At 53.0% G+C, this 25662-nt stretch overlaps 3 protein-coding genes across 5 annotated transcripts in view; 2 read left to right on the plus strand and 1 right to left on the minus strand.

The window, feature by feature from the left end:
* The window catches only part of MYRF (myelin regulatory factor), a 65848-nt gene extending 48718 nt beyond the window's left edge, over nt 1-17130 (plus strand). For 2 of the 3 annotated variants that reach the window (XM_057410629.1, XM_057410631.1), the window contains 15 exons: nt 279-387; nt 714-823; nt 1925-2085; nt 3060-3132; nt 3420-3508; nt 3647-3715; nt 4851-4931; nt 6660-6745; nt 7574-7735; nt 9879-10145; nt 10976-11063; nt 11198-11272; nt 11379-11481; nt 11961-12035; nt 13261-17130. In XM_057410629.1, coding sequence (XP_057266612.1) covers nt 279-387; nt 714-823; nt 1925-2085; nt 3060-3132; nt 3420-3508; nt 3647-3715; nt 4851-4931; nt 6660-6745; nt 7574-7735; nt 9879-10145; nt 10976-11063; nt 11198-11272; nt 11379-11481; nt 11961-12035; nt 13261-13347 — 1635 coding nt within the window. In that variant the 3' untranslated portion in view covers nt 13348-17130. The remainder of the gene's footprint in view (nt 1-278; nt 388-713; nt 824-1924; nt 2086-3059; nt 3133-3419; nt 3509-3646; nt 3716-4850; nt 4932-6659; nt 6746-7573; nt 7736-9878; nt 10146-10975; nt 11064-11197; nt 11273-11378; nt 11482-11960; nt 12036-13260) is intronic. The other variant, XM_057410630.1, reaches the window with a different exon arrangement.
* A 500-nt stretch (nt 17131-17630) lies between these two features.
* TMEM258 (transmembrane protein 258) lies at nt 17631-19161 on the minus strand. Its single transcript, XM_057410656.1, has 4 exons — nt 19140-19161; nt 18283-18392; nt 18005-18178; nt 17631-17783 (listed from the first exon to the last, which is right to left on the minus strand). Exons 1-3 carry the CDS (start codon nt 19140-19142, stop codon nt 18052-18054), a joined length of 240 nt encoding a protein of 79 aa, XP_057266639.1. The 5' UTR covers nt 19143-19161; the 3' UTR covers nt 17631-17783; nt 18005-18051.
* Nucleotides 19162-19242: 81 nt separating this feature from the next.
* FEN1 (flap structure-specific endonuclease 1) lies at nt 19243-22143 on the plus strand. The gene is made up of 2 exons (XM_057410648.1): nt 19243-19331; nt 20822-22143. Exon 2 carries the CDS (start codon nt 20823-20825, stop codon nt 21969-21971), a length of 1149 nt encoding a protein of 382 aa, XP_057266631.1. The 5' UTR covers nt 19243-19331; nt 20822; the 3' UTR covers nt 21972-22143.
* Nucleotides 22144-25662: the final 3519 nt, after the last annotated feature.

A 25662-nucleotide genomic window follows, 5' to 3' on the forward strand; every position in this document is an offset into this window, starting at 1 on the left:
GGTTTTGACATGGGTCCTTATGGGCTACCTGTGCTCCTATTGACCAGATTTTGACATAGTCCTTACGGGCTACATGAGCTCCTGTTGACCAGGTTTTGACATAGTCCTTGAACCCCAGTGCAGATGTTCTTTGTCCTGATGCTGGTCTGAGCAGGTCCAGAGCTGTCTCCCAGAGGTATAACCGTGAGCTGCAGTGGGTTTTGCTGCTTGGAGCCAGAATGAGGGGAACTGAAGGAGCAACGTCCCATTTAGGAGTTGCATGTGTCTGTCTCATCCAGGTGGACACCACAGAGCAGCTGAAAAGGATCTCCCGGATGCGGCTGGTGCATTACAACTACAAGCCTGAGTTTGCCGCCACAGTGGGCATTGAAAACACCTCTGAGACAGGTATGGGCCCCGTGTCACACCACAGTGACCTGTTTGTGTGTCTAGTGCTGGACCTCATGTTCCATAACCCACATTTTGTTCATGGTGCCAAACCCTGCCAAACTCCAGCTCTACCCAAGCATGGGGTAGGTAAGAGGGGGCTTCTCACCACCTGAAGTTTGGTTATCTAATGGAATTCCCTCTTTAATGAGTGGGAAAGAGGATGGCACTTCCCACAGTGGCTTATAGGGCTTCTATGATAGTGACTCCATGGCCAGAGAAAGAGCTGTGCCAAGAGGAACCTTGCCCAGCCCACCTTGACCCTCCACTGTGCTGTTTCCATGCAGGTGTCATTGCTCAGGAGGTGAAGGAGATCCTCCCTGAAGCTGTGAAGGACACCGGGGACCTGGTCTTTTCCAATGGGAAGACCCTTGAGAACTTCTTGGTGGTGAACAAGGTTGGTGCCAAGGGAGGCTGGTGAACCTGTGGGGCTGGAAATGGAAGAGGGAAACTGGGAAGTGCTTCTAAGGCAGATGAGTTTGAGACCTGGCTGGTCTTTCAAGATGATGGACAGCAGCCATCAGCAGGGAGGAATTAGGCTGATGCTGGTGAAAGTTGGCAGCATCTCCCTCGGGAAGGGAGCATCTCCTTGTTGGCAGGCTCCCGTAGGGAGGCTCTTAGTCCTAATCTCTCCTTTCTAGATAAGATAAGGTGCTTATGTCAAGATAACCCAGAGCACCTGGCTGCCTGACCTCTCTGTAACCTGTTTGCTGCTCAGGGCAGCAAGGGGACAGCTTCCCAAAGCTGCCAGCTCTCTCCTGCATCACTGCCCAGAGTGGGAATGGCCAGGAGTGACCTTCGTGCCTTGTTTCCCCTTGGTGGAAGCCTAAATCCCTGCAGTTACATCACCAGCCAGCAGATGTGAACCTGACCTTTTATGTCCCATCTGCATGTGCGGAGGAAGGATGCTCTCCGGAGGCTTCTTGATTTGGGCTCTCCATTGATCTGGATTAACCCTGTTGGATAATGCTGCAGAGTGACTCCAACAGCTTGTGATGTAGAGCAAGGGACAGACTAAGAAGGCTGGAGAAGGGCAGAGATGGGGGTGTTGCTCACTTGGTTTGACCAAGGGCTCCTTGGATGTATGTCTTCTGTGAGTGAGGACTCTGAATTGGCACCAGCAGGAGAGTTCTCAGGGATCCTGCACTTACATTCATTGTTTTGGTTGGGTTCAGAGAGAACACAGAGTCATGGAATGGTTTGGGTTGGAAAGGACCTGAAGATCATCCAGTTCCAATCCCCTGCCACGGGCAGGGACACCTCACACTAGAGCAGCTTGCTCCAAGCCCCTGTGTCCCACCTGGCCTTGAACACTGCCAGGGATGGAGCATTTCCCACTCCTCCTTCTATCCAGGGGCTGTAGAGATCTAGATATGATGGTGTTGTGTAGCCTTTCCCTTGGGACGGGGCATGGCAGAGCAGTCAGGGCTGCCAGATCCATCGGCGCAGGAGTGTCTCCATGTTCCAGAGCACTCACACTGTGACCTGTTCCCTGCAGGAGCGCATCTTCATGGAGAACGTGGGAGCTGTGAAGGAGCTGTGCAAGCTGACAGACAACCTGGAGACCCGCATCGATGAGCTGGAGAGGTGGAGCCACAAGCTGGCCAAGCTGAAGCGCTTGGACAGCATGAAGTCAACCGTGAGCTCTGGGGCATTCAGGTATGGACATCCTGAGGGCACAGGAGCTAGGAGGGATGGCTCCGTTTGAGCCCAGGCAACCCTGAGTGGCAGCTTGGTTTGGGACAGGGGAGATGGGGAGGAGTGGTGGTGGTTGTCAGTTGGCTGGGGTAGATTGAAGGTGTTGAGATGGATCAGATGGGTTTGGCAAACACATACCAACAGCCTGCTCTTAGAGCAGCCCCAAAACCGTGGTGTGACATTGTAAGTAAGTAAGTGAGGGGCTTCCTCAGGGCAAAGAGTTTCTCACGCTTCCACAATCATCGTGCTGACCCTGGTGAGCTTATCCAGGTTTGGGGGCAGAATTCAGGTGCTCTGGGCAATGGGACAGCACCGCACCTACCCCTGAGCAGATGAAGTGACAAGGGCTTGTGACTGTCATAGAATCAACATAGAATCCCAGCCTGGTTTGGGTTGGAAGGGAGCTTAAAGCTCATCCAGCTCCAACCCCAACCCCTTCTACTGGAGCAGCTTGCTCCAAGCCCCTGGGTCCAACCTGCCCTTGAGCACTGCCAGGGATGGGGCAGCCACAGCTTCTCTGGGCACCCTGTGCCAGCGCCTCAGCAGCCTCCCAGGGAAGAGCTTCTGCCTAAGAGCTCATCTCAGTCTCCCCTCGGGCAGGTTCAAGCCATTCCCCTTGGCCTGTCCCTACATCCCTTGTCCCAAGCCCCTCTCCAGGTTCCCTGCAGCCCCTTTAGGCACTGGAGCTGCTCTCAGGTCTCCCCTTCAGGAGCCTTCTCTTGTCCAGGCTGCCCCAGCCCAGCTCTCTCAGCCTGGCTCCAGAGCAGAGCTGCTCCAGCCCTCGCAGCAGCTCCATGGCCTCCTCTGGCCTCTCTCCATCATCTCCATGTCCCTCTTGTGCTGCTGCCCCGCTCACGCCACACATGAGAATCACATTTTCACCTTTGAGTGCTGTCCCCGCACAGCTCAGCTCTGTTCCTCCTTTCTCCTTGCAGCCAAACTGGAAGCCAGTTCAGCCGTGCGGGAAGCGTGCCCCACAAAAAGAGGCCCCACAAAGTAGCCAGCAAGGTAAGGAGAAGGTGGCCTCTCTAAGAACAGTCACCTGCGTGCTCCTCATGTGTTCTCTTCCACATGCTGCAGAGGGAGAGACCCTGTCTCCCATGAAATACTCCCATTTCCAGGATCTCTCCTTGGTTTGTCCATGCCTTATGAAGATGTTATTTGGCTTCTGTACTCAGGGGGTTTGGGGCTTGCAGGGGAAACAGGAAGACAGCTTGGGATGGGCAGGGTCAGATCTGAGTGAGGACCAGAGCAATAAGGAGTCCTGAGCTGATCTTGGGGTCTGTCTCTTGCAGTCGCCATCAGTTGTCCCAGAGCAGGCCTGCATCAGCCAGCGCTTCCTGCAGGGCACCATCATCGCCCTCGTCATCATCATGGCGTTCAGGTGAGATCCACTTCACCGTCTCCAGCTCATCAGCAAGGGGCTGTGGACCTATGGCTTCTTCCATGGGCTGGAATCCCTTGGAGGGAGATCAGCACCGGGCCGTGTCCCTTGCCCCATGCTCGTCCTCTTGCTTTCCAGTGTGGTGTCCATGTCCACGCTCTACGTGCTGAGCTTGCGCAGTGAAGAGGACCTTGTGGATATTGATGGGTAGGTTCTTCTGGCTCAATGGGAGGGATGTGGTGACCAGGGGAACCTGAAGCACAAAACTTAGCCACTGTGGGGCTACTGAGCACAGTTCCAGTGAGTCAGTGGGTAAAGCCAACCACACACATCCCAGGCTGGTGTCCGTTAAATTATCTGGAGTGAGAAGTGAGGAACAGAGAAGAGAAAAGGAAATAGCCTATTTGGTTGTTCATATATCCACTTGTGGCTGGTCTGAATGTTCCTTGCATGCCTCTTCAGCTGTACTAAACCAGCGTCATCCCACTTACTGCAGTGGGGCTGGACCAAGCAGGAGTGTTGATAGTATCACAGAACCATAGAATGGTTTGTGCTGAAAGGGACCTTAAAGCTCACCCAGCTCCAACCCCAACCCCTTCCACTGCAGCAGCTTGCTCCAAGCCCCTGTGTCCAACCTGGCCTTGAGCACTGCCAGGGATGGGGCAGCCACAGCTTCTCTGGGCACCCTGTGCCAGTGCCTCAGCACCCTCCCAGGGAAGAGCTTCTGCCTAAGAGCTCATCTCAGTCTCCCCTCGGGCAGGTTCAAGCCATTCCCCTTGGCCTGTCCCTACATCCCTTGTCCCAAGCCCCTCTCCAGCTTTCCTGCAGCCCCTTCAGGCACTGGAGCTGCTCTCAGGTCTCCCCTTGAGGAGCCTTCTCTTGTCCAGGCTGCCCCAGCCCAGCTCTCTCAGCCTGGCTCCAGAGCAGAGCTGCTCCAGCCCTTGCAGCATCTCCATGGCCTCCTCTGGCCTCTCTCCATCAGCTCCAGGTCCCTCTTGTGCTGTTGCCCCAGAGCTGTTTCTCTGCAAACAGTGTCCTTAGTGTTGAGAGAGCATCAAGGGAAGAGCCCGAGCCCTGCAAGCACAAGCAGCCTGTGCTGGGCAGTGTTTTATCTCACTTCCCTCCTTTGGGACCTCACACTTGCAGATAATGAGTCTCTTTTTCTCTCTTTCTCCTCCATATCCTGTTCCTCTCCCTCCTGTTCTGGTTCCATCTCATCCCATCCGTTTTCTTCCCACTTTGTCTTTCATTTTCCCGTTGTCTTTTCGTTTCCATTATCATCCATGTCCTGTTCCATGTCCTCCTCATCTTTCCTTTCCCATCTCCCCTCACTGTCCTGTAGCTCCTTTGCTGTGCCCACTGCCTGTCTCCTGGCCCTCTTTCGGTACAGGGGTCCTGTGGTCCCGGTCGCTCTGTGTCCACGGTATGTTGCTCTTTCATTATATCCCTACTGAATTGCTGCATCCCTCAATTCCTCTTCTTTCTTCCATCTGCACCACACAAGACCAAGGAACATTGAAAGCAAAGGAAGGGCGAGGAGTATACATCAGCAAGCCCAAAAGGAAGGATTATGGACCCTGTGAGGAAGGGAATGAGTAGGAGATGGAAGAACCAATTCATCAAAGGCTAAATAAGGACATTACATACTGCAGGCAGAGCAGGAGCAGTTTGAAAGGAGTAAAGGGAGTATGTGGAAAGGATGAAGACTTGGCAGGTTCCTACCTTCTCTTCATATGGCAGGTTTATTATGGAGGTTCACTCTCAAGTACAACCCATTTCACTGTGTGAAAGGATAGAAACAAACCCTAAATGGTTTCTTTTTATGAGTCGTCACCTCTGGGAGTGTTTGGAAAGGTGCTGATCGGTGGCAAGGTGCTGAGTTACTCATTAGACCCTGTAAAGCACTTTGCTTTATGGGATCTGCTGGCAAGTACTTTGGTTAAATGGAATTCGGGACTTATCTGTCCATCAGGTTCCTTTGAACAAAGCACTGCGTGAAGAGCAGTGGAAGGCACAGTTATTTGTTCCTTAGGAGCTCCACATCTGGGTGTTTCATAGGAAGCTGTTAAAAAAGCATCTGCTTTTGGGATGCAAGATAAAGTCAAGCATGGGAAGTGTTGATGATGCAGGGGATGAAGCTGAGGGATGCATCTTTGGCTTGTGCCCCTATTCCCTCCAGGAGAACACCGCTGCATCTCCCTTCACCAGAAGAAATACATGTACTAAGCTACGTCCTGCAGTGACAATATGGTATTTTGATGTCTCTAATGAGTGAAAGCTCCGTTTATGTTTGAGAAACCTTGAGCAGTGCAAAAGGAACAGGCAAGATGTGGGTACAGTGTGGGACAGGTAGAACTGAACTGCTCCTGGGCAGGGTCTGGACAGGTAAAATCTTAAGGATCTTTGTTAGGAGCTCAGTAAACTTCCTGCTTAGTGGACAGCTACAGTGTGTGAAGGCAAGAGCTTGGGTTACCCCGTATCTCCATGTGTGATGTGCCCATGTAATGATATTGCTCTGGGCTCCTTGTATAGCATGAGGCAGTGGTTCCTCCCCTTTCACATCTGCCTTACTCCCAGGAGATGCCTGTGGTGTCCTCAGCTCGGGTCTTGGTAGCTTCAGTGGAACACCTGAAATTACCTGGGATGAATGTAGGTGGGATCGTGTGTGTCTATAATGACCAAGGGGAGAGCAGTCTGTCTCCAAGAGATAAGGGGCAATTCCCTTAAGGAATAGTGAGAGCTTGGAGCCTGTTATGGCCTAATGTGTTGAGACCTGAGCACATAAATCCACCTAGGAGAACACTGTTGGAAACCAAGTACACCCTGTTGGACAGTGAGCATCAAAGGAGCATCACTGTTGTCTGAGCCAGCTGGGATTTGGCCTTGGCAGACATGGGATTGCCATTGAACCTGCTGTGGCTTTTCCATGCTCTGCTTGCTGCCTCCATGGCTTCCATACTTCTCTCCTGCCTCCCCTTTCCCAGATGGCTCCAGTCTGTGCTTCTCCTCACCCTTGCGCTCTCCGCATCGGCTCTTGCTCCATGTACCTGGTCCCATCACCCCACTCACTGCTACAGCCGCTTCCCTCTTCACATACAGTGACACTGTTGTCCTTGTGGTCGATGTCTTCACCGTGGTTTGCCCCTTTCAGGTCAAGCCAGAACCTTGATAAAACACAGACAGTGAGATCCACAGCTGCATCGGGTGGAGCCGGCAGCAGGATCCCCACGCACCACGGTAGGTCACAGTGGGGCAGAGGGTCTGATGGAGGTACATGATGATGGGTTGTGGTGCAGGGTGATGTATGTGGCTGGTCCTCCATGCCAGGGGCTTGTTGGCACTGGGAGGTCAGAGAATCCCAGCCTGGTTTGGGTTGGAAGGGAGCTGAAAGCTCCTCCAGCTCCAACCCCAACCCCTTCCACTGGAGCAGCTTGCTCCAAGCCCCTGTGTCCAACCTGCCCTTGAACACTGCCAGGGATGGGGCAGCCACAGCTTCTCTGGGCACCCTGTGCCAGCGCCTCAGCACCCTCCCAGGGAAGAGCTTCTGCCTAAGAGCTCATCTCAGTCTCCCCTCAGGCAGGTTCAAGCCATTCCCCTTGGCCTGTCCCTACAGGCCCTTGTCCCAAGCCCCTCTCCAGGTTTCCTGCAGCCCCTTCAGGCACTGGAGCTGCTCTCAGGTCTCCCCTTCAGGAGCCTTCTCTTGTCCAGGCTGCCCCAGCCCAGCTCTCTCAGCCTGGCTCCAGAGCAGAGCTGCTCCATTGCAGCATCTCCATGGCCTCCTCTGGCCTCGCTCCAACAGCTCCAGGTCCCTCCCGTGCTGCTGCCCCAGAGCTGGATCAGGACTGCAGGGGGGGCTCCTCAGAGTGCAGCAGAGCGGGAGAATCCCCTCCCTGAGCTGCTGCTCAAGCTCTGGGGGTGCAGCCCAGCACAAGGGTGGGGGGTTCTGAGCTGCAAGGTCCTGGGGCTCTGGTTCTGTGGAAGGGATGCTGGGGGCACTTGGTGCTGTTTGTTTTGGCTGCCTCTCCATTTGACTTCGTCCTCCTGTCCCTGCTGATTGCCCTGCAGCCACAGAGGACACACATGACCTGCTCCTCGGCTCACCTGCTCCCAGCGTGTCAGCCTGCTTCAGCCCACCCTGCTTCTCCACGTGCTGCTCTGCTGCTCCCACCAATGCCTCCTCTGTTACCCTCTCTGAGACCAGCCCCACTCATGCCACCAACCGGACAGGTAAGAACCAAGCCAGGCACCAAGGTCTGCCTCCCCATTGCAGCACGGCCCCAGCCCTGTCTCACCTTGTGTGAAAAGGATGTGCTTGGTTCCCATCACACCCCTGCCTGGGTTGGGACCTGCCAGGACCCACTGAGTCCTGGCAGGCAGCAGTGGGACAGAGCAGCACTGCCAGCCTGAACCCGTGGGGCATGGTTCAGGCATCCATGGTTGTGCGGCCGGGGTAAGTGAGGGCTGGGAGGTCTTTGAAGCTGATGCTTTGCCAGCACCGAGCCATGAGAGGCTATACCAGGAGTCCAGCGTGCCAGAGCAACCATACCTTGAATCCTCTGTTGGCTTCAAGCAGGGTTCTGCCATTCCAAGGCTGTGATGCCTCTTGGCTGCCCAAGCAGGGCTTTTGCAGGCTCCTTTGCTCCATCATCATCACTGCCGCAGGAGAAACAGCGCCTTGGGCAGTCACCGCAGAGCCAAAAGACTCCTGGAGACCTTGCCTTAGGCACCGTGCCCTACCGAGCACAGGGCTGTGTCCCTGCTTTGTCCCTCTTAGCTTCCCTTTGCTGTGAGGATCCCACCGGGAAGAGGCTCCCTGTCCCTGCTTTGTCCCTCTTAGCTTCCCCTTGCTGTGAGGATCCCGCCGGGAAGAGGCTCCCTGTCCTGCATTGTCCCTCTTAGCTTCCCCTTGCTGTGAGGATCCCGCCGGGAAGAGGCTCCCTGTCCTGCATTGTCCCTCTTAGCTTCCCCTTGCTGTGAGGATCCCACCGGGAAGAGGCTCCCTGTCCTGCATTGTCCCTCTTAGCTTCCCCTTGCTGTGAGGATCCCGCCGGGAAGAGGCTCCCTGTCCTGCTTTGTCCCTCTTTAGCTTCCCTTTGCTGTGAGGATCCCACCGGGAAGAGGCTCCCTGTCCCTGCTTTGTCCCTCTTAGCTTCCCCTTGCTGTGAGGATCCCACCGGGAAGAGGCTCCCTGTCCCTGCTTTGTCCAAACTCTGTAGCTTCCCTTTGCTGTGAGGATGCCGCCGGGAAGAGGCTCCCTGTCCCTGCTTTGTCCCTCTTAGCTTCCCCTTGCTGTGAGGATCCCACCGGGAAGAGGCTCCCTTGTCCCTGCTTTGTCCCTCTTAGCTTCCCCTTGCTGTGAGGATCCCACCGGGAAGAGGCTCCCTGTCCCTGCTTTGTCCCTCTTAGCTTCCCTTTGCTGTGAGGATCCCACCGGGAAGAGGCTCCCTGTCCCTGCTTTGTCCCTCTTAGCTTCCCCTTGCTGTGAGGATCCCACCGGGAAGAGGCTCCCTGTCCCTGCTTTGTCCCTCTTAGCTTCCCCTTGCTGTGAGGATCCCACCGGGAAGAGGCTCCCTGTCCCTGCTTTGTCCCTCTTAGCTTCCCCTTGCTGTGAGGATCCCACCGGGAAGAGGCTCCCTGTCCCTGCTTTGTCCCTCTTAGCTTCCCCTTGCTGTGAGGATCCCGCCGGGAAGAGGCTCCCTTGTCCCTGCTTTGTCCCTCTTAGCTTCCCCTTGCTGTGAGGATCCCACCGGGAAGAGGCTCCCTGTCCCTGCTTTGTCCCTCTTAGCTTCCCTTTGCCGTGAGGATCCCACCGGGAAGAGGCTCCCTGTCCCTGCTTTGTCCCTCTTAGCTTCCCCTTGCTGTGAGGATCCCACCGGGAAGAGGCTCCCTGTCCCTGCATTGTCCCTCTTAGCTTCCCCTTGCTGTGAGGATCCCACCGGGAAGAGGCTCCCTGTCCCTGCTTTGTCCCTCTTTAGCTTCCCTTTGCTGTGAGGATGCCGCCGGGAAGAGGCTCCCTTGTCCCTGCTTTGTCCCTCTTAGCTTCCCCTTGCTGTGAGGATCCCACCGGGAAGAGGCTCCCTGTCCCTGCTTTGTCCCTCTTAGCTTCCCTTTGCTGTGAGGATCCCGCCGGGAAGAGGCTCCCTGTCCCTGCATTGTGCCTCTTAGCTTCCCTTTGCTGTGAGGATCCCACCGGGAAGAGGCTCCCTGTCCCTGCATTGTGCCTCTTAGCTTCCCTTTGCTGTGAGGATCCCACCGGGAAGAGGCTCCCTGTCCCTGCATTGTGCCTCTTAGCTTCCGTTTGCTGTGAGGATCCCACCGGGAAGAGGCTCCCTGCCTCTCACCGCACCTTTTCTCTCCCTTTCCCTTACAGACCAAAGCCAGCCCTCCCTCCTGCCCGTGACAAACATCAAAGGCAAATCCAGGGGCATCCCAGGGAAAGCGATTTCCTACGCCAAGTGGCCGAAGACGCCAGACAGGTCTCAGAGCTTCGGCAGCCCCAATGCCAGCCCCTCTTCCCCCTTCACCCACAGCAAAGCCAAGGACATCTCCAACCTCTCGCTGGGGCAGCCCCGGCAGCAGCGCAGCATCAAGCAGCCGCTGAGCCAGTGGCCCCGTGCGGAGGAGCCCAGCCCGGGCGGTAGGTGGATGCTGTCATCTCTCCCTGCATTGACACCGTGGTCCTGGGCTCCCTCTTGGGGCGTCCTCAAGCAACTGGGTCTCATCTTTTGAATGTTAACGTTTGAGACGTACATTATTTAAGGGGTTTAATGGTTTTTATTTTAATTAATTAAATTATCAATGAATTGATTTTTTTATTTATTTAATTAATTAATTAATTAATTTTATTTAATTTAATGTTTATGCATACATCTATACATCTTGATAAGCAAAATGGTATCTGACCTGCTGTGGAATGGAAACAATAGAGATGGGTTAATAGTTGGACTTGATGATCTTAAAGGTCCTCTCCAACCTAAATGATTCTATGATTCTCCTGCACAGCTCTCACTGTGTGTCTCCATCTTGCAGCTTATTTGCCCCTCAGTGTAGCAGGATTCAACCTCCAGCCCTGGATGGAGCCCTTCCTCCCCTGGTGCTGCCCTATGCTTTCTGGCCATGTTACCCTCTTGTTAGCTCCCTTCTGAAGCTGCCATAGCAGCATCTCCGTTCATAACCCCATCTGGGTGTGCTATGGGTAAATCAGATCCAGAGGAAGAAACACGCAGATTCGGTGATGCTGGCAGCAAAGAGAAAGGAGTGTTGATGACCAGCCATTGGTATAGTCTGGAGCATCCCTTCTCCTGGCTCTCCATGGCTGGATGTGGTGTTAGCACAGCCCTGCAGCAGTCTGACCCCCTCTCTGATTACACAGTGATAAGAAAAGGTGGTCTGGGTGCCAGGCATCCCTCAGGGTACCCCAGCACCATCCCTTTGCTGTTCCTCAATAGCCTGTTCTCCATCCCGCAGGATCAAGCCCAGTGCTGCTCTCCATCCGGATCCTGGAGATCAATATGGCCATTGAGTCCCAGCACTGTGCGGCTGCTGACACGTGCAGGTGAGCGAGGTCAGGCTGGTGGCATCACTTTTGGGAGCTCCCCTCTAAAGCTTCACCCAACAGAGACTTTGGGTCCTGTCCTGCTCGTCCCACAGCCACCATGGTGAGATCCAATGCTCTTTCTGTGTCCCTAGGACTGGAAACTTCACCTACCGCATCCCCGTCAGCCAGCTCACAGCAGTGAACACCAACCTGACCCTGGAGATGAAGTGAGTGCACAGGGCTCATCTCTTTGGTCTTTTGGTCCCCCTGAAGCTGGGAGAGAGGTGGCAGAGGCTGCTCCTTTCAGGGGCTTACTAAGTCTTGTCTCCTCAGCTCCTCCTCTGCTGTGTCCATCTCCCTTTGTGGCCTTGTCTCCAGTGACCCCTGCCAGGATGCTGCGAGCAGGAACAGCTCCACTGATGCCACAGGCGCACAGGTAGGGAGGGAACAGCCCAAAATCCATACAGGTCACCCCAGCACACCACTGATCCCTGCAGGGGGATGCCAGCAACCTGGCTAGGGCAGCACAAGAGGGAATTCATGCTCAAGTAAAGCTGGACTTTGCACTGGCTAACATCAGACATCCACCGGAGGTGTTTGGATACCTGATCCATGTGCTTACTCATGGAATCATTGCATCCAGCCCCTCTGCATGAGCCCCACGAACGTGGGAAGAGTCCAGGGTGGACCACATCCTAATGAAATCCCTGCAGGGGGATATGCAGAGCTGCAGCAAACCCTTGATACCCTCCTTGTCCCTCTCAGTCCAGCTCAATTGCTGGCCCTGGAGACGTTGCTCCTCCAGAGGCAGCACTTGACAGCACAGGGTTGTGTTTCCTTGCTAGTGTGGCCCAGGAGGACATTCCCAGAAGCTCAGCCCCAATCTCATCCCAGCTATTCTCCTTTCTTCCCCAGGAAACCACGCACCGTTGGCCTCTCGTGATGATGTCTTTCCGGGAGTTCACCTACCACTTCAGGGTAGCACAGCCTGTGAGTACCAGGAGCTGCCTTGGCCAGGGCTGAGCAGGAGGAGAGCAATGGGGCCACGGCAGGTGTAGCAGCTACCTTGCACCGAGAGCCTTAGAACTATAGAATCAACCAGGTTGGAAAAGACCTTTAAAATCATTAGGTCCCACCATGCCAAGCGCAAGGTCCTACACCTGGGTCGGAGCAATCCCAAGCACAGCTACAGGTTGGGCAGAGAAGAGATTCAGAGCAGCCCAAGGAGAAGGACTTGGGGGTGTTGGTTGATGAGAAAATGAACATGAGCCGGCTTCAGTGTGAGCTCACAGCCCAGAAACCAACCGTGTCCTGGGCTGCATCCAAAGCAGCGTGACCAGCAGGTCCAAGGAGGTGATCCTGCCCCTCTGCTCTGCTCTCGTGAGAGCTCACCTGGAGCATTGTGTGCAGTTCTGGGGTCCTCAACATAAAAAGGACATGGAACTGTTGGAACAAGGCCAGAGGAGGCCACGAGGATGCTCAGGGACTGGAGCACCTCCTGTATGAAGACAGGCTGAGAAAGTTGGGGCTGTTCAGCCTGGAGAAGAGAAGGCTGCGGGGAGACCTCAGAGCAGCTTCCAGTATCTGAAGGGGGCCTATAGGGATGCTGGGGAGGGACTCTTCATTAAGGACTGCAGTGACAGGACAAGGGGTAACGGGTTCAAACTGAAACAGGGGAAGATTAGGTTGGATCTAAGGAGGAAATTCTTTCCTGTGAGGGTGCTGAGGCACTGGAATGGGTTGCCCAGGGAGGTTGTGAATGCTCCATCCCTGGCAGTGTTCAAGGCCAGGCTGGACAGAGCCTTGGGTGCCATGGTTTAGTGTGAGGTGTCCCTGCCCATGGCAGGGGGTTGGAACTGGATGATCTTAAGGTCCTTTCCAACCCTAACTATTCTATGATTCTATGATTCTATTACCCCAGCACTGCTAAGGCCACCACTAACCCATGGCACTGAGGGTCTTGTCTACACGGTTTGGGAACACTTCCAGGGATGGTGACTCCAGCACTTTCCTGGGAAGCCTATTCCAGTACCCGATTGCCCTCTTTGAATCAGGTTTAGCACTTCCACAGCCCTCTCCATCGTGGCTGTTGCCTTCTACAGCTACCTGGGTGGTTGGGGGATGACTTTCCTTTACCTAACACATAATTCAGGCACAATTCCCCCTTGGATCATGTATCCTACCTTTACCAGCTCTTTCTCTTGCTCTCTCACAGGGCCAAGCCAACTGCAGCACTGCTCCTGAGCAGATGGGCCACCTTTTCACTGACTATTACCTTCAGTTTTACTGGCTCTGTGAGTGAGTCCTGGCAGCACCAGTGCCCTCTGCTTGGAGAGAGGAAGGGGGACTGGTGACACTGGGGAAGACTCCTGTATGCCCTCCTCTGCTAGCCCCCAGCCCCACATCACCCCCAGCTCCTGCGTGGGGCTGGTTTGGCTGTGACTGGTGCCACAGGCACCGAAGCACATGCAGAACATGGGACCTAAGCCGCAGAAACACAACCAGCCCCTTGGTATCTCCTGGGCTCACCTCACCCTGACTTCCACCATCCCAAACCTGTGTCCCCATCCCTTATTGGGATGCTTGTGTCCTCCATCGCTTCTCCTTCCCCTTGCAACACTGGATTTGAAAGCATTACACTGGACAGGTCTGCCCACGGATGGGAGCTCCATCCTGTGCTGGCCCTGATGTACCACGTCGCTTCTTCACAACACTGGAATTGCTCAACACTGGAGCCCTTTCCAAGAGCACAACGCTGGAGTTTGGCTTGGAAAGGCAGGCTGTGCCTGGACTTACTGGAAGTCATACACTGGAGTTGCTGTTCCTTCTGGTTGGCCCAGGGCCACCCCTCTGTAGCCCCCTGCCCCCTGGACCTGGAATGGACTCTCTATGGACAATGAGAGAAGGTGCAGCTTCATCTTCAGCCCCTTCTGTCCCCCTCCTTGCTGGACTCTTTCACCCTACCCAGGTCTGGCTGGATGAACCCCACTAAAGCTGCTGCTGAGGCTGTGCCCAGGCCAGACCATGCGTGAGGACACTTCCCATCAATGACCCTGAGTCACCTGCATTAAATGTGGTGGGACCCCTTCTTATTGTCATTTGGCAGCAGTGTGTGGCCTCTTGCAGTGCGTGGAGCTGCCAGGTCGACCCAGCCACCCAGATGATGTGCATTAAGAGACCCCTGGCAAAGCCTGGTAACACCATGCAGAGCAAGGGTGAGTCCCTGGGGACGTGTGAGGTGGCTTCACTGGCTACCAGCTCCTTGCCAGGCACTGAAGAGGCTGATTGTCACCCCCAAAGGGGTAATGGCAGTGACTGTATGTCCTCGCTCTCACTGTTGGCTGAAAGCAGACAAGTGTGTTTTGGGTATTTTACTGTTACAAGTTCTTAACTTGCTAAACTACTGAATTAGTTTGGGTTTAAACTGTATAAAAATGGGTCTTTTACTTCTGTCTCTGTTGAGCTACGTGTGTCCTCCATAGAAAACCAAAGGGGGCCGCTGCAGTGCTCCATGTTAAAGCTACAGCAGTGCTGGGATGCAGCAGACCAACCAACCAGTGCCTGTGTCCTCCCCTCGTCCTGCTCCTGCACCTCTTGCTAAGGAGACATCTGAGTTCCTGGAGGATGAGCTTGTTTGCCAAAGGAAAGCTCAGCCACTGCTGGGGACAGGCAGCGAGGGGGGAATGTCACTCACCCATCCTGAAGCTCACTCTAAGCTGGCTTCAGAGAAGAGCACATCCTGCCCCTTGCAGCCCTGCCACTGGACATCACTTGAACCGAACTGGTTTGGGGAATCACCATCAGGCTCTGGCTGCTGCGTTTGGTTGCCTTCAGTGGAGATGGACACAGCAATCCCTCCTTCCCTTCACCAGCACTGAGGAGGCCATGGATGGCTCTGCTGCTCTGGAGAAACAAGCTGCAAAGACTCTGCACATCCTCCCCTTCCAAGTCCAGGAGCAGTTTTCATCTCCTGTCACACATCTTGGAGCTTCTTTCCAAGCATGTCCCAGGAAAGCAGCCGTAGCCCTGCAATTCCTTGCGACAGCACCACCAGTAGGTGTCTCTGCCACCATAGGCTCGCTATTTGCAGCTCAGGGCTGCATTCCCACAGGCACCAAGCACAACTATACACTGGTTATGCTCTCCAGTTACTAAAATCCATGGAAACCTGAGCAGGCTGGATCCAGTGGGTGAGCAGGGAATGCTGGGCAGCCAAGCAGGAGCAGAGCTAAGGGACTACCTGATTTTGGGAAGCTCAGGGGCAACACAAGAGACCCCAAAGGTGGGAGCAGCTATGCATGAGCAGCTCAGCTCCATGGAATCCCAGAGTGGTTTGTATTGGAAGGGACCTTAAAGCTCATCCAGCTCCAACCCCTGCCACAGGCAGGGACACCTTCCCCTGGAGCAGCTTGCTCCAAGCCCCTGTGTCCAACCTGGCCTTGAACACTGCCAGGGATGGGGCAGCCACAGCTTCTCTGGGCACCCTGTGCCATGCTCAGCAGGATTCTGTATTTCTCCCAGTGAGCAGGAAGGGCACCCCATGGTGTAGCTCTGAAGAAGCCACACAGAACCCTTCCCTCCATCCACCCTCCTTCTGCTTGGCCTTAAACTGGGAAGTTACTTTCTTGGCAGCTTTTATTCTCCACTTGGCAATCAGTGGCCCAGTCTGACATGTCCTTAGTGGTGGGTGACACCATGTGCTCTTTGAATTCTGCAAATCTTAGAGGTAACCATCTCAGACCTGCTGTTTCCCCCTGTATTGTCAAGCTGAGTCAGATGCCCATGTGCTCATTCAGTCCCTGAAGAGGTGATGGGGGGTGTTGTGATGGCTAGGGCTGAAAGCACTGCCTGTGATCACCCCCTTACTGGTGTTCCTGGCTGAGGAAGAGCCATGAGTGAAGCTCCAAAGCCACTCCTGAAGGGAAGGAACCAATCACTAGATAAGTGCTACCAGCAGTGGCCCAAGAGAAGATGGAGTCTCTCAGGTATCTCTGTGATGCTGAACCATGGGGTTCATGAGGGCTCCCAGCAACCCAAGTGCCTAAGGGCTATGGAAACATCTCTAGTGCCTTTTTTTCTGATGCCAGGACAGCACAAGGGAACAGAGGTTCCCCACATGTACATAAACCACTGAGTGCCTCAAAAGCAGGGGTAAATAGCTTAAAAACTGAGACTAAGGCAACACCTGAAGTGCCAAGGCTGGTCCTACCCACATACAGCTGTGTCACAGCAGAGCAGCACCGGGCTGAAGCAATCCATGGTGCCAGGAGAGGGATCCAGAATGCAGGGTTTAGGGTCTTCTATCTTGTCTTCAAGTGTATCACAAAGTGTCTGGCAGCTGCTGCAGAGCAAAGCAGAAATGAGCTCCAAAGGGGTTTGTAATTACTGAACTTCACAGGATTGCTTCAAAGCCCAAGGAAACAACTATACAGAGTCCCCCCAAAGTGTCTGTGCCCTAACAGATGTGTTCCCCATCCCCAATCAGTAATAAGAGAGTTCACAATCAGGCCTTGCCCTGCACAAGAGGAGGGAGCTCTGAGCTGCTGCCTCCAGCCCTCCAGCTTAGGGAAAAGCCCTCTCTTCCCGCTGGAAACACTTCATCCCTCCAGACATCCTCAGCAGGAAGGAAAACAAGGTGGAAATGAGGCCACTTGCCAAAGTTTGGCTGTTTCGGAGTTTGTTTCAAAAGCAAATTCACAAACATTCTGTCCCACTGATGGAGCTTAAAAGCCTGTAAATAGAGACTCTGCCACCACTGCACGAATTAAGGAAGAAAACAAGTAAAGCACTAATTTGTTTGGTTTTAAATGTTGCTGTCACAGCTTTAATCACTGTATATTGCCAGCAAGTTTGTAGGGTTGCATTCTTTAGCAGGTATTATCATGCTCAGTTTTTATTTGTGGGGAACAAAGGTGGTTTCCCTCCTTTCTTTCTGATTTGTATTTATATTTTGCTGAATTTGAGTGCTGAATCTCTGGATTCCCCACTCTTTTTTTTTTTTTGTTGTTGTTTGGCTTATTTAGACTTTGTTTTATGCTGGAGGTAAAAATACCCATATAAATAAATATATAAATACTGCTTTGTATCCAAGGATGGCTCTTGGCACATCCTCCCTTGCTGGGAAATAACTGGGTTTTGGTTCAGTAGCTGTAAAACTGTTTCCCACAAGATGGAGGAACCCCCCCATGTCATTCATCAGTGGGATCTGCCAGACCTAAATGCTTTGAAAACTAGGTTATAAATTGAAAACGACCTATTAAAATATAGTTATAGCCCATAAATAAACTCTTCTGAGTGGCCAAAGAGTGAGGGCCACAAAGCCACTGGCTCAGGATGAGAAGGAGCATGGCCATGAGGTGAAAAGGTGAGGGGACACGATGGTGGGAAGGTTGAAGGCTATAAAAACAGGCTTAGGATGAAGCAGGAAACACTGATTTTCTGGAGTCTTGCTGCACTGAAACACTTCTGGGCACCAACAGCTTTGAAAATCCATAACTAACCATCCCAGCCCAAGGTAAGTGGATCTTGTGCCAAAATCCAAGTGGTTTGGAAAACCCCAAAATCACTTAAAAGACAAACCGTCAATGCAAAGGCAGAGGCATCACAGAGCCAGTTTTATTCAGGGTTGGTTTGTTGGGTTGGTAGAAGTCACCCGAGGGAGCACAGCCCATGTCTGCTATGGGATGTGGTGTTGAAGTAGAAAAGAAATACAAAAGGAGCTTCTGTAGGGCATCCCACCTAGAACCGAAGAGGAGATAAAGGAGGTTGGTGGGACCATGCTCCCCAGGGCCAGGCTCTGGGGCCACAGAGCACCAGCAACACCCAGCCCCGAGGCTGCTGCTGCAAGGAGGCACAGCCCTTTGCACATCCCAGCTCTATATGAGGAAAGGTAGCTTTTATAGAGATAAGCCACGTTTCTGGACAGCCCCCCCCCCCCCCCCAAGCCCTCAGGAGCTTACAGCTGCAGGGGTTCACAAGGTGGTCCCAGTGCTCTGCTGTCTGTGCCTCAGACGTAGATACCGACCCACAACAGCAGGAAGAGAACCCCAAAGCCCATGAAGAGCGAGGCCACCAGGGAGATCAGCAGCTCCTTGTAGATGTCCCGTGTGTACTTGGTAGAAGTCACCTCATAGCTGCAGCCCCAGGGTTAAGGCGATAACAGATGTGGGGTGAGAGGACCCCCTGTCCACTCCCTGACCCCCCCAACCCATTCCCCACACCCCCAGCCAGTGGATACACGAAGAACCAGGCGGTGAAGAACATGCCAATGGCCAGCAGCACCACGGTGAGGTGCGGGAACACAGCGGGGTTCACCGGGCTGGTGTATCTGCTCATTGCCTCCAGCTCCTGTGGGGACAAAGCAAAGGTGAGCGGGGAGAAGTACCGGGCTGGGGGCAATGGTGGAAATGGTGTCCTGGCTTCAGCTGGAGCAGTTGGTTTGCTCCTTAGTAGCTGGGGTTTTGACTTTAATCTGGGAGCAACACGGATAACACCGATGTTTTCGTTGTTGCTCAGTAATGGTCGCTCCAATCAAGGACTTTTCAGTCTCATGCTCCACCAGTGAGGAGGAGCACGGGAAACTGGGAGGAAGCAGAGACAGGACCCCTGACCCAAACTCACCAAAGGGGTATTCCATCCTGCAGCATGCCATGCCCACTAGGGAAACTGGAGGGAGTCACCCAGAAGGCCCAGACTGCTGCTTGCGTCGGGCTGCTACCAGTCGGTGGGTGCTGAGCAATTGTATTCTCTCCCCTTGTTATTTCCCTCATCATTATTGTTACTGGGGGTAGCAGCAGCGGTTCTGTGTTATACCTGAATTACCAGACTGGTTATATCTCAACCCGTGGGATTTAAATCCTTCCCATTCTTCTCCCCATCCCTCCGGGAGCACAGGGGAAAGGAGGGGGCTGACTTATTGTCCGGGTTTAAACCTCGACAAACGGCAACCACGGGATGGGCCTCATGCGGTCTAAATGGTTCTAACAGGGAGTGAGACGTGACAGGGAGCGGGGTTGAGCTGGGAGAGGCCGCGGGGAAGGGCAGTGATAATGGGTCGGGGAATGGGGGGTGACGAAGGGGGCTCCCGGCCCTCACCATGGTCTCAGGCCCGCTCCGTTACGGACACGTCGCCTCCGGCCCCGCCGCTGCCCAGGGGAAGCGGAAATGGGAGCGAGGCATGCCGGGACAGGGGGGCGGGGCCAAGTGGAGCCGCTCGCTATTGGCTCCGCCGGCTCCCAGCGGGCTTTGCGGCGGAGCGCGGGAGCAGCGGCGGGAGAGAGCTGCGGGGTAATGGTGGCTGAGGGGGGAGCGCGGAGGGGTAATGGTGGCTGAGGGGGGAGCGCGGAGGGGTAATGGAGGCTGGGGAGGGAACGGGGAGGGGTAATGGAGGCTGGGGAGGGCTGAGGAGGGAACGGGGAGGGGATAATGGAGGCTGGGGTGGGCTGAGGAGGGTCATGGGGCGGGTGGTGGTGGTGGTGGTGGTGGTGCTGAGGGGGGAGCGCGGAGGGGTAATGGAGGCTGGGGAGGGAACGGGGAGGGGTAATGGAGGCTGGGGAGGGGACGGGGAGGGGTAATGGAGGCTGGGGTGGGCTGAGAAGGACGTGCGGGGGGTGGTGGTGCTGGGGAGGGAGCGCGGAGGGAATGGGGAGGGGATAATGGCTGCCGGGACTGGGTGAGGTGAGAGGGGATGTGTGGGACAGGCTGAGGTGGGCCCCGAGGGGAGATAATGGTGGTTGGGGCATTCTGAGGAGGGGGTAATGGTGGTTGGGGCACAATGAGGAGGGGTAATAATGGTTGGGGCAGAATGAGGAGGGGATAATGGTGGTTGAGGCATTCTGAGGAGGGGGTAATGGTGGTTGGGGCAGAATGAGGAGGGAACGTGGGGGGGGTGTTGGGAGAGGGGTGCTAATGGTGGCTGTGGGAGGCTTGAGCTGGGGTTGGGGCTACCTGGGGGCTGGGGAGGCTGCATGGAAAGCGGGGTGAAGGGGGGGAATGAGGGAACACCAGTGGGCTGGAGAGGATAAGGCAGGAAGAGGCAGATAATGGAAGGGGGCCAGGTAAGGGTGTGCTGAAGGAGGGGGAATGGGGTTAACAGCAGCAGCCAGGAGAAGTAATGGTAGGTAAGGGGTTGATGGGGAGGGACTCTTCATCAGAGACTGTAGTGATAGGACAAGGGGTAACGTGTTAAAACTGAAACAGGGGAAGTTTAGATTGGATCTAAGGAAGAAGTTCTTTACTGTAAGGGTGCTGAGGCACTGGAATGGGTTGCCCAAGGAAGCTGTGAATGCTCCATCCCTGGCAGTGTTCAAGGCCAGGTTGGACAAAGCCTTGGACAATATGGTTTAGTGTGAGGTGTCCCTGCCCATGGCAGGGGTTTGGAACTGGATGATCTTAAGGTCCTTTCCATCCCAAACCATTCTATGATCCTATGATGATGGAGCCTGGACCTGGGAAGGTGGGAATGAGGGTAATAGGGCCTAGACTTTTATAATGGTGGGGCTGTGGGAGGTGTGACAGAGAGAGGGGCTGAGCTGGGAGAAGCTAAGATAGGAAGTGGTGTAACAATGAGCTTAGGCAGGGAGTTAATGGTGTGCTGGGGAGGCTGAGGTGGGGTGTAATGGTGGTTAGGGAATGGTGCTGAGGCTGGGGGTTACAGCATCACAGGGGCAGCATCACAGCCCTTTGGTCCTCCCTGCTTGGGTGATACACCAGCTCCTAACCCCAAGCACCATGTGTGTGCAGAGGCTGACCCCAGCATCTCCTTTTCTGTTCCTTAGGATGGGAATCCATGGCCTGGCCAAGCTTATTGCAGATGTGGCACCTGCTGCCATCCGGGAGAATGACATCAAGTCTTACTTTGGCCGGAAGGTGGCTATAGATGCCTCCATGAGCATCTACCAGTTCCTGATCGCCGTACGGCAAGGAGCTGATGTGCTTCAGAACGAGGAAGGTGAGACCACGAGCCACCTGATGGGCATGTTCTACAGGACCATCCGCATGGTGGAGAATGGCATCAAGCCAGTTTATGTCTTCGATGGCAAACCCCCTGAGCTGAAGTCAGGGGAGCTGGCAAAGAGAACCGAGCGCCGGGCTGAGGCTGAGAAACACCTTCAGGAGGCTCAGGAGGCTGGAGAGGAGAACAACATTGAGAAATACAGCAAGAGGTTGGTCAAGGTGACCCAGCAGCACAATGATGAGTGCAAGAAGTTGCTAACTCTGATGGGAATCCCCTATGTGGAGGCACCAGGGGAGGCTGAAGCCAGTTGTGCTACCTTGGTGAAGGCTGGGAAGGTCTATGCAGCTGCTACAGAAGATATGGATTGTCTGACCTTTGGCAGTCCTGTGCTGATGAGGCATCTCACTGCCAGCGAGACAAAGAAGCTGCCCATCCAGGAGTTCCACCTGAACCGTATTCTGCAGGATATGGAGCTGACCTGGGAGCAGTTTGTGGATCTCTGCATCCTCCTGGGCTGTGACTACTGCGCAAGCATCCGTGGCATCGGGCCCAAGCGTGCTGTTGAGCTCATCAAGGAGCATAAAACCATCGAGAAGATCATTCAGCAGATAGACACCAAGAAGTACCCTCTGCCTGAGAACTGGTTGCACAAAGAGGCCCAGAAGCTCTTCTTAGAGCCTGATGTGGTCAACCCTGACACTATTGAGCTGAAGTGGACCGAGCCGGATGAGGAGCAGATTGTCCAGTTCATGTGTGGGGAGAAGCAGTTCAATGAGGAACGGATCCGTAATGGGGTGAAAAGGCTGAGCAAGAGCCGTCAGGGCAGCACACAGGGCAGGCTGGATGACTTCTTCAAGGTGACAGGCTCCATCACATCAGCCAAACGCAAAGAGCCAGAGACCAAGGGGTCAGCAAAGAAGAAAGCCAAGACCAACAATGCCACAGCCTCAAAGACCAAAAAGGGGAAATAGCCAGAGTGGTTCATCACATTCTGCAGGATATGGAGCTGACTGAGATTGGTTTTTATGTTCAACCAGGAATTGTAGGCTAATAGCAAACTGTAATTTCTCTGTCCTGTGTGTTAGAGCTAAGAAGGATGCTGGCAAAGCACTTCCTGACAAGGCTAGGTTAGTGAATCAGACGCTGCAGAGCTGAAACAGCCACAGTGGGGGAGCTGAAGGGGAGGAATTGTTGCTGGAGTAACAGCATTGAGCATTTTGGAACTTCTGATAAAGCCACCAGGACTGGAGGTGATACCCAGGCTGTAGAGATAAAGGGAGGTGCTGGTGATAAGCACCATCTGTGATTTAAGAAATGCAGAGTTAAACACTTAGAGAGCAAACTGGGTCCAAATGATGGAGGTTTTGTGACACAATGCATCAGAAGGAGGTAGGTGCACGCAGCAGAGGCTGAAGAAGAAACCTTAGATATGAACTGAAGGCAGGCTGGGGTTGGGAAGGAGACCAGAAGTAACAAAGTAAAGGTCTCTTTAATGAGGTTTGGGTACAGGTTCCCTTCTTTGTTTAATATAAGACTGGAATCCCAGTTCCAGGAACATTCTGTCCCCCTCTTAGTGTCCAAATTGAGGACAAGCTGAGGCTGCAGCTCTCCCAGCCTGAATTCTGCTGCCAGGTTCTGATTTATGTTTAGAAAGTAAAATGTCAATTAACCTAGAATAGAAACCTGCTCATTCCCTGATTCTATGAGGCATCCTTCCACAATGTACACACAGAGACAGGTCCCAGGCTAAGAAAAAGATAGTGCTGCTTTCTTGGCTTCTTTTATTTTATTCTCTGTTTTGCATAGTTCCTTGTCTTTGGGGTTTGTTTTCAGAATAAAATTTATATACAAACACCAAGTTTCTCATTCTCTGGGGATGTGGCTTTAGCATCCTTGCTGAAGGTTCTACAGATAAAGAAAAATCCCACTTTTAGAGGGAAACCAAGACCAGACACGAAGCACACGCCTGAATGCAGGAAATCCCAAGTTTGAGGCTTTTGGATGCTGTGTAGGCATCAAAAGTCTGGGGGGCAGCTGCCAAGTTGTAAAGTAAAAAGCTACCACTACCATTGTAGTGGTAGGACAAGGGGTGATGGGTTCAAACTGAAATGGGAAGTTCAGGTTGGAGATAAGTTCTTTACAGGTTGCTGAAAGAAGCTGTAAATGCTCCATCTCTGGCAGTATTCAAGGCCAGGCTGGATAGAGTGTGACATGATCTAGGGTGAGGTGTCCCTTGCCCATGGCAGGAGGATTGGAACTAGGTGATCTTAAGGTCCTTTCCAATCCAAACCGTTCTGTGGTTCTATAAGATGAGCTTGTTTCACAGGGGATTTCCATCAACACTGCTATAATCTGGATTGTAAACCACCTCAGAACTTCTCTTAGATGTAAAATGAAGTGTGGCAACAGGCACTGTGCATGGAGCTCTAGAGCTGGATCCTGCCTAGGAAGAGGCACCTGTAGCAGAGCACCCAAAACTTAACAAATCTTCTCTCATCTGGTGGGTTTTCACAGGGTCTTGGCATAACCTTAATCCCAAACCTAAAAATGGAGATATTTTGGCAAGAGGAAGCCTCAATGCTTCATACAATTGCAGGTAACTGGTGTAGTGTGTTATCCCAACATATTACGTGTGGAATCTGCAGTCAGGAAGGCACTGAGGGGGGTAAGCAGAACTTAAAAGTAAGATGCGGGGTGATGTTTTATCACTTGTTCTGTGTATTTAACAAGGCTTCTGCCTGTGAGTGTGTTTTCAGCCCTGAATCCTTGTCCTCAAACCACAAGCTTTTTTCCTTCCACTGGAAAAAACATGCTTGAATGCTCTGAGCAAGTTCTACTTAGCCTGGTTTGTCTTTTCTAATTGAGAAGTGGAGCCTAAGTCCTTGGTGTGCTTTTCCCAGGAGGTTTTAAGGTGAAAGCCTGGCTTTTCTGGGGTGTTTTAGTGTCTACCACATCCTGCTCCTTCTACCCTTCCTCTCCCTTTCCCACCTTCCCCCTCCGTGCACCCAGTTCCTTGCATCCAGGTTCACTTGGTCACCAGGGTAAGTTATCCCTATGCTATTATAACAATAGTAGACTGTACTACTGATATGGTGTGACACATAGTAGGCAATATTATATGTTATATAGTAGGCTAAACACTATTATAAACTCTTGAGTTTCAAATGATGAAGATACTTGTATTTTGAAACATGTTTCTTACATGTATTAAGCTATCAGTGAAACTTGATTGAAAGACATTTTCCTATGGTGTTGCTATAATCTGTCATCCTTAACTGGTACTTACCTGGCAGTCACAGTGGTTCAGTCATTTTATATACTCAGATTTCATTGCTTAATTACTTCATTTCAAAATGCACTAAAGACAAAAAACTGGGGTTGTTTTTCCTGATCTGTCTTCCCTTAAATGTTTCAATCCATACTTTGCCCTAACAGGAGATTTTTAATTCAGTATTCCTGGTTTATCTCCGAACACTTTTGTTGTGACCACAGTGAAATGGGGTTCTGGTGAGGGGATGAATGTTTAAAGAAGTAATCAGAAATGGAAGTAAGAGGTGGGAAAATGCTTATAGAAGGGAAGTAAAATAAGTCAGCAGCGGGATAAAGCAGCTGCAAAGTCTTCAACCCTGCTCACTTCTTGCTGGCCTGAGTATCATTGTAGTAGTAGCACTGGTACACTGTGATGTATCACACTGTCACAATGCCACAAATAGCTCAAGGAATGAGGCAGAAATGACAAAACATTTCTAACAAAGTCGAACTGCCCTTTCATGTACCTTTAATTGACTCAAAGGAACATTAAAGCTTGCTGTCATTGTGCCAATTGGTGCACACAAAACTCAGTGAGCCTCAAGTAAAATCATGAGTGTGACCACAGAACCCAGGTTTGGTGTTTGTACACTTGGCTTGTGCTGAAGTACACGTTGTGCTTCATCCCTTTGGGTTGGGAGTGCATCTCCTCTGCCTCCATGGCTCTCTGGGTGCAGTTGCAGTGGTGATCTCCAGGCAGAGTGATCAGTGGGAGAGATCAGGGGGGTTTAAGTTCAGGCTATAAAAACCATTGCCATACGCAGGGAGATGAAGTGATTCATGTGCACATTTGACTTTGGTTACAGCACTTGGTGCTTCCAGCTACCTTAAACTATGGTTTAGGTGAAGCTCTAGACTTGCACAGTTCAAACAGCGCAATAAATCCCAACCCCTGGCATCCCATTAAACACACTCCTAAGCTTCTTTCCCACCTCTGCCTTAGCAGAGATGGCACACACACCACAACCCCCCCCCCCCTTCCACATTAGCACTGAGGTTAATGAGCCTTGCACCATTAGCTGGGGTGTGGGACCCAGGTCCAAACCTCTTCCAGGCTCTGCTGGGAGCCTCTAATGATCCCTTTTTTGCTCAAGCTAAGCTTTACTTCAGGGGTTTTATCCATCAGGACCAAAGGAGTAAATAAACCCAGGTGCTGTCCCCCTCTGGGACAGTGTCATCACCCGCTCTGGGCAAAAAGCTGCTTGCTGATGGAGCTGCTGCATTACTTGTGCTTGGCTCACTTCATCCATGAGCTGCCACTTCCCCCTCCTATAGCATTAGAGCCACCTGAAGAATGAAGGAAAACGGATCATGGATCTTCTGCCTTAGGATAACGCACACACAGTGTGTGTA

Source organism: Pezoporus wallicus, unplaced genomic scaffold (genome assembly GCF_028554395.1).
Source record: "Pezoporus wallicus isolate ANWC-B61680 ecotype Strahan unplaced genomic scaffold, APGP_CSIRO_Pwel_v1 contig_8787, whole genome shotgun sequence".
In the NCBI taxonomy this organism is placed as follows: Eukaryota; Metazoa; Chordata; class Aves; order Psittaciformes; family Psittacidae; genus Pezoporus; species Pezoporus wallicus.